The sequence below is a fragment of the Alligator mississippiensis genome, chromosome 8 (genome assembly GCF_030867095.1).
Source record: "Alligator mississippiensis isolate rAllMis1 chromosome 8, rAllMis1, whole genome shotgun sequence".
NCBI lineage: Eukaryota > Metazoa > Chordata > Crocodylia > Alligatoridae > Alligator > Alligator mississippiensis.
The window spans coordinates 24,177,742-24,191,257 of record NC_081831.1 but is presented as its reverse complement, the minus strand read 5'-3'; the positions used below and the strand labels follow the sequence as shown (position 1 = coordinate 24,191,257).

The 13,516-nt window shown below is 49.0% G+C and overlaps 1 protein-coding gene across 1 annotated transcript in view; it reads right to left on the bottom strand.

Moving 5' to 3' along the window:
- The window catches only part of LOC102566771 (adhesion G protein-coupled receptor E3-like), a 34,658-nt gene extending 23,787 nt beyond the window's left edge, over positions 1-10,871 (bottom strand). The window contains exons 1-2 of the mRNA XM_059732991.1: positions 10,857-10,871; positions 1,867-1,917 (exon numbers count right to left, since the gene is read on the bottom strand). Coding sequence (XP_059588974.1) covers positions 1,867-1,917; positions 10,857-10,871 — 66 coding nt within the window. The remainder of the gene's footprint in view (positions 1-1,866; positions 1,918-10,856) is intronic.
- Between the last annotated feature and the right edge of the window lie 2,645 nt (positions 10,872-13,516).

Genomic DNA, 13,516 nt, shown 5'->3' with positions numbered 1-13,516 from the left:
CATCAAGGTACAATCCATATCCCTGAAACGGAAGATACCAAAATTAGCCATTTTGAACTGAAAACTTCATAATTTTACAAGGAAGAAGCAAAATTCAACACCTTGCAACATGCAAGCTGACACCCCTGCTCCAGCCTTTTGTTTTAAACCGAACTTGATTCGGATCACTGTCCCCAATTTGGACTGAATCCGAATCGAATAGGGCCGTTATGCACACCTCTAATACACACCCCAATTTTGGAGGGCTGATTCTGTGGGGAGGAAAGGCATGTGTTATGCAAGTATTTACAGTACTGAGATGTTCATAGTAATTTGTTACCTTGGCAAGACTGCCCGTTATATCCTGTAAAGCAGTTGCAGGTGAAACTCCCAAAGGTGTTGAAGCAGCTGCCATTATTGGAGCAAGGTGGGGGCTTTTGGCTACATTCATCAATATCTACTCGTGGGAAGTTGGCAATGGGAAGAGCATAGACACAAGAGAAGCAGTAAATTTACTATTACGCAGAAGTTACAGCAGTCCCACAGTCCCCAAAACTGCCTGAGATCACCCTTCAGCTCAGGAGCACTAAGCACATGTCCCCTAGTGGCAACACCCACACAAGCTAGGGAGCTTGACACAGGGGAACCACAGCATCTGGAAGCCCTGGTCCAAAAGCCATCCCCCCCAAACCCTTTATATTCATTTCACCCCTGTCCTGGCTCAGATCTTCCAGGAAGTGATGGATTCAATGCGAATTGAGGCAGACTTTTATCCTGACAGCTGAAATTGAACTGTGTACTGTTGACAGATCCATAAGTTACATTTTCATAGCCTTCTGGACACCAACATTCATACCAATCTTGCCCATTTCTCAGGGGTGTTCCAGCACTGGCCCATGGGCCAGATCCAGCCTGAGGGCCTGCCTCCCCATGGGTCCAGGAATTTGGTAGCAGGGAAGCTGTGCTACCATTCCCATACTACTAAATCTCTGGACCCATGGGGAAGCACCAGGCCTTGAACTGTAGGGTTAGGCATGGACCAGTCCTGGTGTGGAGAGCCAGGAGGGGACAGTAGCAGACCCTCAGGACCCAATCTTGGCATGGCAGGGGCAGGATAGATAAGATAGCACTGAGCCCCCAAGACTCAATCCCAGTACGTGGTGGGTGGAAGGGGGTGGTGCCAGGCTCCCAAGACCCAAACCCAGAGCATGGGAGAGAGGAGGGCAATGTGCAGGGCTTCCAGAGCCCAATTCTGGTTTGCAGGGGGGCAGGCAGGGAATGATGCTGGGCCCCTGAGACCCAATCCAGGTGTATGGGGAGTAGGACAGTGTAGTGCCAGGCTCCAGGGACCCTATCCTGGCTCATAGGGAGCAGGAGGAGGTGGCACTGGACCCCAGGGACCCAATCCAAGTGGGGGCAGGGTGGGAAGAAGTGATGCCAGGTTCCCAGGACCCAGGGATACTGCTTCTATTCCTACACGATGCTGGTGTCAAACTGCCCGTGCATTCGATGGGCTGCCCAAGGAAGCCTGTACTGACTAAGTACCTGTGCAATTCAAGAAGCGAGGCTTGCCATGGTGCCCAGTGGTGCTGTTGGGAGTTGAATAACCTGGAGAACACTTGCAGGAATAAGTGCCCGGAGTGTTGATGCAGACGGTGTTTGGGCCACAGCGGGCAGGGTCCTGAGAGCACTCATCCACATCTAGACACAAGAAAGCAGCACTTTTGTGGGATAGCTCAGACCAGGATGGTTCTGGGAGGACTTGGATGGGAATGATGCTGCCTGAAGCAGGGGGGTGGACTACAGGTGACCTCTGGAGGGCACTGGCCAGCCCAGCCATACTAGGATCCCACGAGCTGACACCATAACTTCATTGTTTCAACTTACATAATCTGGCATGTTGTAGAAGCCCCCCAAGGCAGCCAAAGCAACAATGGCCTGTAAGAGGAACAGAAAAACAAGTGTTAAAAGCCTTGATCACACTGGCTTTTTATCCCTGTGACAGCGTAGGAGGTGGCGGGACCTGATGGAATAGACACAGAGCTGGGATGTGGAGGAGGTGGGCACCATTCAGGGCTGTGACACAGGGCAGTTGGGTGCCCTTGGGCATGTTGCTTCTCCCCTTATTTGCTTTCTGGGTTCTTTGGCACAATGGGACCTTGAGCTCAAGACCTAGTGAAAAATAGCCCAGCACTGATCATAGGAAAGTTGGGCAGGAAGGGACTTCAGGAGGTCACATCTAGTCCATCAAGACAGGATTATCCCTGACTAAATCATCCCGGCTAAGTATTTGTCCAGCCTGCTCTTGGACATTGCCAGGGATGGAAACTGAGGTATAAGAGAGTGGTTTAGAGACGTTCCAATGCTAAACTACCCTCAGAGACAGAAAGTTCCTCCTTATCTTCAGCATCAGTTTCCCCTTCTGCAGCTTGAGGCCATTGCTCCTAGTTTTGTCCCCTGCGGCCACAGAAAAAAGCCTATCTCTCTCCCGTCTGTCGTCACACTTCAGGGATTTAAAGACTGTGATTCAGTTCCCCCTCAGTCTTCTCCAGACTCAATACTCCTAGTTCTTTCAGCCTTTCCTCATCAGTCCTGCTTCCCAAGACTCTAATCATTTGTATTACTCTGTGCTGGATTCTTTCCAATCTGTCCACCTCCTTGAAGTGCAGGGCCCAAAACTGGACACAAGACTCCAGAGGAGGCCTCGCCAGTGCTGAATAGAGTGGAAAAATCACTGCCTTTGATTTGCAAGTGATGCAGGGTACATCAAATGCACAATTAGTGTGCCTGAATAAACTCCAGTGCAGTTCACACCAGAGTTTATTGCTCCCAGGCTCAGTATTTACATGTACATCTGGGACCACAGCACATTAAGCCACAGCAGCACAGACCTGGCTGGCAGGGGGCCCAGTGGGTCAGCCTGCCCACCCAGAGTTGCTTCACCCTGGCTTAACGTGCAGTGGAGGAGCTGGTGGGACATGAAGGTGCTATAGTGCAGGACTAGCCAGCAGGCAGCCCCTGTACTGAAGCATCCTCATACCCCAGCCAGCCCTAGTCATTGTCTACACATGTGCTGCAGCAGAATAAATAGGAGTGCACAAACAGAGATTTTTTGGGGCCAATACAGATGGCCGATTTTTAACAAGCTATATTGGCTGATACTGATCCAATTGCAGATATGGAGCCAGGGAGCTTGGAAAGCAGTGTCAGGCTGGTAAGTCTGTTGTGGGGGAAGGGGAGATGGGGGTGGGAAGGGGTGTGGGGGGCAGATTGAGGACCCCATGGTGAGGCAGGGAGTGGAGCTGGAGCAGAGGCAGGCACTGCCCAGCTGGGGCAGGACATGGGACAGAGCTGCAGCTCATCTGGGGGGCACAGGGGTAGGGGGTGGTTCCCACTGCTGCACTCACCCCCAGGGGAGCTATGGGGGGGCGTGTGCCCCCGGATCTGTGTGCAGGGAGAGAGCAGGCTGCCATTGCGGGCTAGGGCTGAGGTGTCATCGAGCTCTTCCCAGAGAGGGGGCTGAACTGGGCTGCACTCGAGGCGGGTGGCAGTGGCACTGGGAGGGGGCTGTGGGGAGGGGTGCTGCATCCACTCCAAAATTCACTGTAGCTCCCACAACCCCCTGCCCAGTGCCACCACTGCCTGCCCCGAGTACAGCCCCTGCTGGGAAGAGCTCGGCACCACCCCAGCCCTAGCCCATAGTGGCAGCTTGGTGTCCTGGTGTCTTCACCTCAAAACCCAACCAGGTGGGGGGTTATCTTGACAAATTCTGCATAGGGGCTGAATCATTCTGTGTCCCTCACTGTACAAGGGAGACGTTTATTCGGACTTGCTTCTGCCACTTCCTCAATTTCTCCCAGCTGCCCCATTATCAAATCACCTCAGCCTCTCACTCAAAAACTACTTCCCTTCCCCTTGCTTCCGTGGTATTTCTTGGTAACACAGAACCTGAGGCTGGTCACTTTACTATCTTGACTGCTGATCTTTCAGGGGGGATAAAATCCACCCAGTATAGATTTAAGAGTTCCCAGAGATGGAGAATCTCCCCGCCAGCCTTGATAAAATGTTCCAATGGATAAATTCCCTTTGCCAGTCCTGTAATTCTCCTTTGCATTTGTCCAGCTCAAACTTCCAGCCATTGGCACTTATTGAACCCCCTGCTAGCCTCATCACAGACCTTAAGGGACCAGAATGAAGTGATTTTGGGTTCACAAAAGATTGTGCTCTATGAAGTCCCTTGCAGCCTCCAGCATTTAAAGTCTAGGAAGCTCTGATTCAGAGGCTGTGCCTCTCGTTCCCATGCTCAATAGCTACTGATGCCCCGTTTCACCAAGAATGCATCCAATCCCTTTGTGAATCTGACTAAACTCTCAGTTTCCACCACATCTGGGGGCAATGAGCTCCACACTTGAATTCTACACTGGGTGAAAAAGTACTGCCTTCAGTTAACTTTAAACCGACGGCATCCTTGTTTCACGTTGTGACCCCTACTTCTTGTCTGGTGAGAGCTAGTCAATAATAAATCCCTAATGACTTTCTCTTCACCACTTAGTATTTTGTAAACTCTTCTCATGTCCCCTCTCGAGCATCTCTGTTCTAAACTGAATAGGCTTGGCCTTGTTAGTCTCTCCTCATATGAAAAACCCTCCATACCACTAATCATCCTTGTTGCCCTTCTTTGGACCTTGCCTAGTTCTCCTCCTCTTTGAGAAGCACTGTGTTCCACCCCTTTCACCCACAACATCACCTGGGCAGCTGATTTTTTTCCCCAGGACCCGCCCAGCCCTTGACTGAGTTGCTGCTTTCCAAGACAGAAGCTCCCCATCCCATCAGCTTGACCTGGGTTTTAGGGCCTGACTCTACATGAGGTTGCTGGGAAACACGTCTTGTTTGACTGAGCTCAGCTTTACCAGTGACCCAGATTGCCTGGTCTTAGAGACCAACCGTTGCCCTGCATTCAACTACCCCAACCTACACCTATGTTTCCATTTGGATGTTTTCTTCCCAACCTGATCCATTACAAAATATCACTAAGAAATACAAATCCTTCCCCCTTGGATATTTCAAGGACTAGCCACAGCTACATTCCAACCCCACTGACCAAACAAGCATTTATTTTTGGGTCATAGATCTGAGCTGAAGTCTCCTTCCTGAACCCCCGCCAAAACCTCCCAAGGCTGTTAACAGTATTACTACTATATTTATTTGCATACCACATGCCCCAAAAGTAAGATATATGCCTTAGTGGGGAAAGGCAGGATGAAGGGGGGAAAAAAAGATTTGCTCTTGTAATCAAATAGTTCAGAATCTATTTCCTTGTTTAAAACTGCAGCTTAGTTTTGGACTGCTCATTTTCAGGGAAAAAGGTTAAATGTGGTAAGTGAATAAATAAGGTATTATTATGGGTACCCGAGGAAGGGTGCTTGAGGTCTGAAGGCTTGGCCAACAGCTTCCCAACTCTATAGTGGATCTGATAAAAGATATCACAAAAATCCTTGCCTCTTGTACATTCCATAGACTATCACAGCTACAACAACACTCCAACCTCATTTTTCTTCTTCTTCTAATTATTATTATTATTAATTCTAAGAGCCCCAGTCACAAACCAGAGATCCCTTTGGGTCACTGCTACCCAAGCAGAGACCAAATATGGCCAAATAGGAACTCAAAATATTCACTGAGACAGAAAACCCAATTAGAAGAAAATAGGATCATAGGAAAGTCAGGCTGGAAGGGACCTCATGAGGTCATGTCTAGTCCATCCCCCTGCTCCAGGCATCCCAACCATCAGCCCTGTCTCAACCATGTCTATCCAGCTTACCAAAAAGGAAGGTAACCAGTGACCCCTTCATCATGGCATCTGAAGCACCAGCCCCAGCTGTGTCTTGGAGGAAGTTTGCTGAGTAACTTGCCTTCCCTCAGCTTTATCACTGATGTGTTATCATAGAGCTGCTGCTCTGACAGAGCAGAGTCCTTGCCTCACCCCACCCCCTGCTCAAGACTGTCCAGGAGCCTCTGCTGAAGAGTGGAGTGATGCCACCTTGTCCTCCACAGATCTTGTGAAATAGGGGGTGTGGTTACAGGCAGTGACCAGCCCTGCTTTCCAGGAACTGAAAGGGGCCAGAGAGGAGAGGGAGGTGTGGGACTTTGAACCATCAACCCAAGGCTGTCATCAGGCACAGGTTCCCTAGCGAAGGCTTCCTTCTGGTGGTATAAGCAATGCTGGTTCAACAGCAACTCGAGAAAAGGCAATGATGTCCTCTAGCACCCTTCATAACATTGAGTCCAGGGGTTTGAAACAGGGGAACATCTCCAGGGGAGAAAAACCACTGATCTCACTAGGACAAGGCAGAGGGTAGGAGCACATGGCTAGGAAGGGGCCTTCTGGCCCATCTAACCTATCCCCTGAGTCTGTAGGCTATCACTCATCCAAGGATTCCCCCTAAATCCCCACAGCCAATCCTCCACTGGTGAGGCCTCTTCTGGAGTCCTGTGTCCAGTTCTGGGCCCTGCACTTCCAGAAAGAGATAGAAAGATTGGAAAGAGCTCAGAGGAGAAAAATAAAAAATGATTAGGGGCCTGGGAAGTAGGAATGATAAGGACAAATGGATAGAGTTTGGGTGACTGAGTCTGCAGAAGAGAAGGCTGAAGAAGATTTGATCATAGTCTTCAAATCCCTGAAAGGCAATGACAGAGAGGATAGACATGGACTTTTTTCTGTGGCCACAAGGCATAGGACTTGGAGCAATGGCCTCAAGCTGCAACAGGTGAAATTGAGGTTGGAAGTGAGGAGAACTTCCTGAGGGTGGTCAAGCACTGGAACAGGCTGTCCAAAGCTGTGGTAATGTCTTTGTCCCCGGCAATGTCCAAGACCAGGTTTGATGGACAATGGACTAGGTTGGTTAGTCAGGGCTGATTCTGCCTTGAGCCTGGGGCTGGACTAGATGTGACCTCCTGAGGTCCCTTCTAGCCCAAATTTCCCACAATCCCCCACAGCTATGAGGCAGAACCTGAAATCCTGGAAACACCCTGCAGCCTTGAGAAGAAGCAGGGGAGACAAGGGAGCTGCCAGTACCCTGAGGCAGAAATGCCAGGGCAGTAAGAGTTAACACAGGGATGTCTGACTTCTGGATGACCAGGAGCCACATGCTGCATGGGCTGTGGTCACACCAGCTCCCCACAAGGGCTCTCCAGCCCCCCACCCCCCCGAGTTCAGACAGCAGAGGTGAAGAGAGCAGCTGGAGCCTGTTAAACCCTCACAAGGTACATGCAGGCTGCAAGTGAAACAACCCTGGGTTCACATATGCTCACTGGACCTAGGAAGAAGACCAGGCACCATGTATGATGGCAGGCACCCAAGGTGCCTGGGCAATGTGTGAACTTCTCAGAAGTGCCATGAGACTAATGCCTTGTAGCATTAGCTCTTCCATGTCTTCCCTCCCTTCCTTTGTTCTCCAAGGTGGGTGGATCCCAGAACTCAGGCAGTTCCATATCTCACCTCAAAAAGACCTCAGAACCCCTCTCCCATGTCAGACCAAATTCCATACAGCTCAGGTCCAGGGTCCAACAGTGGTTGGTAACATATATTGGAAGAAGAGTATGAGGAACAGGGCACATATGAAAAGATCATTGTGCCACAACCTCCTAGGTTGAGGCTATAGCCCTAGTTCATAAATTTAGGAGACCCTGGTAAACTCCCATCCTCCACGCTGTATCAGAAGACCTGGATCTGTGTAAGGAAGCCCATACTGGGTATGAAGATCCACCACTGTTCTCCAACCCACCCACCACCAAGCCACCTCCACCCCATGATAGTTCCAGCCCACACTGGGCATGAAGACCCAACACTGCTCTCCAACCAGTCCACCACCAAAGTCAACCCATGATAGCTCCATCAGCCTGTACAGCACTGGTCATCACCCTAAAGATACCTGTGTGCTTGGTCTTACCTCCTTGAAGACCCCTTCAGCAGATGATGATGATTCCTTTTTTCTGCATCCTTTCTCCTTACCCAATGTCACTGCATTCTGATACTGGTCACACTACCCTTCACTCCAAGCTAATTTGGTGCAGTTCTCTTCTTACATTCTTACCTAGCAGGACTGACAACATTTTACAACTCCAAACAGCAAAAAAGCTACACACCTACAGCCTAGGGAATGACCTGCTGGGTGGCACAGAGGTGGAAAGGGATCTTGGAGTCCTAGTGGACTCCAAGATGAACATGAGCCGGCAGTGTGACGAAGCCATCAGAAAAGCCAATGGCATTTTATCGTGCATCAGCAGATGCATGATGAATAGGTCCAAGGAGGTGATACTTCCCCTCTATAGGGCGCTGGTCAGACCGCAGTTGGAGTACTGCGTGCAATTCTGGGCGCCACACTTCAAGAAGGATTCGGATAACCTGGAGAGGGTCCAGAGAAGGGCAACTCGTATGGTCAAGGGCCTGCAGACCAAGCCCTACGAGGAGAGACTAGAGAAACTGGACCTTTTCAGCCTCCGCAAGAGAAGGTTGAGAGGCGACCTTGTGGCTGCCTTTAAGTTCATCACGGGGGCACAGAAGGGAATTGGTGAGGTTTTATTCACCAAGGCGCCCCCGGGGGTTACAAGAAATAATGGCCACAAGCTAGCAGAGAGCAGATTTAGACTGGACATTAGGAAGAACTTCTTCACAGTTCGAGTGGCCAAGGTCTGGAACGGGCTCCCAAGGGAGGTGGTGCTCTCCCCTACCCTGGGGGTCTTCAAGAGGAGGTTAGATAGGCATCTAGCTGGGGTCATCTAGACCCAGCACTCTTTCCTGCTTATGCAGGGGGTCGGACTCGATGATCTATTGAGGTCCCTTCCGACCCTAACATCTATGAATCTATGAAAAAGTACTGTACTTTGACCAGAATATCCTAAATTGCACCCAAACTGCTACACAAATGAATCCTGGGGCAGTCAGGCATTTCTTGTCAACAGCAAGGGTTTCCCACTTGGAACGTCTGCCTGATGTTCTCAAACTGCTCTGGACTGCCCTTCTCCTTATAGCAACAGTGAGTTCTCTTGAGCTGCCAACCACAGAACACATATCTATACCAGGGATACAGAGCCTGTTACTAGCCAGACTTCTGACTATTCACATGACTCTAATACTCCTTCCAACTTATGGAACACCCCTGAATTCCAAAGGCCAGAGATCTCCTCAGCCAACTCTTTTATAACTCTTGGGTGTGTGGGGGTTTGTTTTTTTTTCCACCTGCTGAGTTTAAAATATTTAGCTATAGTAGAAATTATCTAACAGCCTCTTCAGTTAGCGTTGGCTTGAAAAGTATTTCATGCTTTCTGTGATACAAGTTCATAATCATGCTTCTTTATAAGTATGATACAGAAATATTGTTTCATAGTTTCATAGTAGTTTGGGATCAGACGGGACCTGAACAGATCATCTAGTCTGACCCCCCCGCCACTGGCAGGAGCACACGCTGGGATCACATGACCCCAGATAGGTGTTCATCCAAACTCTTTTGGAATTTACCCAAGGTAGGAGCAAGAACCACTTCCCTAGGAAGTTGGTTCCAGATCCTAGCCACCCTAACAGTGAAATAGTGCCTCTTAATCTCTAACCTGAACCTATTCTCCAGCAGCTTCTGGCCATTGTTCCTTGTCACCCCAGATGCCGCTGGGGGGAATAGGGCCCTTCCTATTTGCTGCTGGTCTCCCCTAACAAGTTTGTAGGCAGCCATCAAATCCTGCCTCAGCCTCTACTTGCTGAGGCTGAACAGGTTCAGGACCCTCAGCCTCTCCTCATTGGGCCAGTCCTGTTGCCTTCCAACCAAGCAGGTGCCTCTGAACCCTCTCAAGGCAGGCCACATCCTTCTTAAAGTGCAGTGCCCAGAAACGGACACAGTACTCCAATTGAGGCCGGACCAATGTCACGTAGAGGGGGAGTATCACCTCTCTGGACCGGCTTCATAGATTCATAGATATTAGGGTAGGAAGGGACCTCAATAGATCGAATCTGACCCCCTGCATAGGCAGGAAAGAGTGCTGGGTCTAAATGACCCCAGCTAGATGCATATTCAATCTCCTCTTGAAGACCCCCAGGGTAGAGAAGAGCACCACCTCCCTTGGGAGCCCGTTCCAGACCTTGGCCACTCTAACTATGAAGAAGTTCTTCCTAATGTCCAGTCTAAATCTGCTCTCTGCTAGCTTGTGGCCATTGTTTATTGGGCTTGAGATGCATCTTTGGATGCACGACAAGGTGCAGTTGGCTTTGCTGGCTGCGGTCTGGCATTGGCGGCTCATGTTCATCTTGGAGTCAATAATGACTCCAAGATCCCTTTCCGCCTCTGTGCTCACAATGGGGAAGCTCCCCAGCTTGTCTGTGTGCTGTGGATTCCTTCTCCCCAGGTGCAGCACCCTGTACTTATCCACATTGAAGCCCATCCTATTACCATCCGCACACTTCTGTAGTCTGTCTAAATCTAATTGCAGCCTCTCTCTCCCTTTGAGCACGCCTACCTCTCCCCACAGCTTGGTGTCATCAGCAAACTTGGACAACGTGTTTTCCACCCCCTCGTCCAAGTCGCTGATGACGTTGAACAGTGTAGGCCCCAGGATCGAGCCCTGGGGGATCCCACTATTCACATCCCGCCAGGTCGAGCATGACCCATCCACCACCACTCTCTGGGTGCACCCCATCAGCCAATTTTTGACCCATCCAACTGTGTAGGCATCAATGCCACAGTCACTCAATTTATTAATGAGAATGGGGCGAGAGACAGTGTCAAAGGCCTTCTTAAAGTCCAGAAAGACTATGTCCACGGTGACACCATCATCCAAGGATTTAGTTACCTGGTCATAAAAGGCCATCAGGTTGGTCTGGTAGGACCTACCTTTGATGAACCCATGTTAATTTCCCCTGGGTATGATCTCCCCTGCTGGCCCCTCACAGATGTGGTCCTTGACAATTTTTCAAGGATTTTCCCCAAGACCGATGTGAGGCTTATGGGCCTATAGTTTCCTGGATCCTCCTTTCCCCCTTTCTTATAAATGAGAACCACATTAGCTAGTTTCCAATCTCCGGGCACCTGGCCCATGGACCACGATCGCTCATACAGCCGGGCCAAGGACACAGCAATGACCCCTGCCAGCTCTCTCAGCACCTGTGGGTGAAGGGCATCAGGACCCACAGATGTAAAAACATTCAGCCCTTCCAGAAGATCCCTAACTACATCTGCGCAGACCCAAGGCCTGGCAGTGCTATCCCCAAGATTACCCCTACCTGTGGTGGGAGAGCTGTCCTGGTCCCTGTCCAAGAAAACAGAGGCAAAGAACTTGTTAAAAATTTTGACTTTCTCGTCTGGCATAGCCACAAGATTTACCATTTGAGTCTAGCAGGGGCCCTACGTTACCCGGTGCCCTCTTCTTATTCCCAGTGTATTTGGGAGTAATATGTATTTGGGAGTAATTAATTCAACACAGTTTTTTTCTGCATTATTATTAATATTCATATAGGTAGCATTTAATAATTGACCTTGCCACAGCTAAGATTACTTTGACTCTTTATATGTGTAAAAATTGTTTTCTTATTATCTTAGCCCTTCCAGCTATGGCTTTATCCCCTGATCCTTTAGCCTCCCTTATCAGCAGGAATCCTGATTTTCTCTGATAAAAAATCTCCAATTTTCAGATTAAAAAAGGTAACCCAAAATCCAGTTTTCCATGATTAAAATGAAACACCACTAATAGACAGATAGATATATACAGTGGTATTTCATTTTGATCACAGAAAAATTTGGATTTTGGGTTACTTTTTAAAATCCAAAAATTGGGGATTTTTTTTTTTTATCAGAGAAAACCAGGATCCCTGCTTATCAGTTTTCTACTTACCATAACAATTTGAATGGATTACTATCTGTGATGAGGAATCACACCCCCTCCCCCACTAAGAAATTCACTGGTGATTAGTGAAGGTGAAATATTACCCAGAAGGCTGTGCTGAAAGCAGCTATATCAAAGACATTTGGTTTCAGAACCCTGGACTCTGCTCCGAGCATTGTGTGTGACCTTGTATCGTGCTGGTGAGTCCATATTATGGGTCCTCTTCTGTGTCTGAGCTACAGGAGAGGTACCACAAGGTGCACTGTGTTCCCACAGCCCAAGCACATGGAGCTTCTGGTGTCACCTTCAAACTTGGCCCTCCCACAACTGCTTGTGAGACCCTCCTCTGTGCATCATGCCTCTACAGATGACAAACCTTGTTCTTTGCTGGGGGCTGCTCTAACTTACGCTAAGGGCTGGGCAGGGTCAGGTGTCACTCTCAAACTCATCCTTCCCACAACTCCCGCCCTGACCTACAATGTTCCCTTTTGAATGCAACTGAGGTAAGGCCATTCCCTGCAAACCTCCTCTGTTTTAGCTTTGTTTCCCCTGCTAAACCCTCTGTATGCTCCTGAATAAGAGATCATGGCTCCTGGCTGGTTGGGCGGGAAGGGGAGTCAGCAGAGCGGCTCTGCTTCTCCATCCAGGTCTCTGGGACCTGACTGCCATTGCTTTTGGAAATGCCTACAGGACAGGGAGGGGTGCAGTGGTGCAGTTGTGCCCTGCTTTGATTCCTAGTCCATCCAAACTTTAAAACCAACTCCCTGGCAGTGGCAGCAGCATTTCTATTCAGAGAGAGACCCAACTAACTTCATGGCTTATTATTCCTGCTTATCTCTTCACTCCACAGGGTTTAACAACTCTCTTTTTTCAGTGGTTTTGATGTTCCATATTCCACTAGTCAAGCTAACTCTTCTTACACAACTCAGCTGTCTGTTCACTGCTTCTGGTCATGTCACTCCTATTTCACAGCCCCACAGACTGCTTCCAACTCTAGCTAGAAACGTTAACTCAGGCATCAAATGAGCTCTTCACGAAGCATTGTGTCCAGCTCCTTGAGAAGGCTCGGTTTTGGCTTACAAAGCTGAAAAAAAGAAGAGATGTCCATTTTATTCTAATGATAGTAGGACTAATAACACAGCATCTTTGGAGTATTTCCCCCCCTAGTTTGTTGCAATTTTTTAATACATAATGTGATACAGCAAATGAATGCATGTTACAATAAAGATGTATTTGGTTGCTTTGATCTGAAACTAGATAATCTAGCCCTTGGTGTTTAGCTTATTAGTAAAGCTTCTAGTTTCTGTTCAATTGGAGAAAAACAGGCATTGCGTTATGCGCCATCTACATGTCTCTTCCTTTTCAAGATCCTACATCCACCCATGGTAAGGGCTACCTAATGTGGGGAGCACTGGAAGGGTGGCGGGGAGGCACATCACCCTCCCAACTTCCCCTTCTCTATTTCTGTCTCCATCTCTAGCAGAAGCTAGACGTTTTCTTCTGCCAGGGTGGGGAGGGAAGATGTCCCCTTTTGTAGCTGCCAAAAATCAGCATTTAAATGGCTGTTGTGTCAGCAGCAAAGAAAGGAGGTGACATCTCTCCTCCACCCCCCTGCACCCCCCCATTATGATAATATAATAATATATGGGGCAGGATGGGCCTGTTAGGCCTC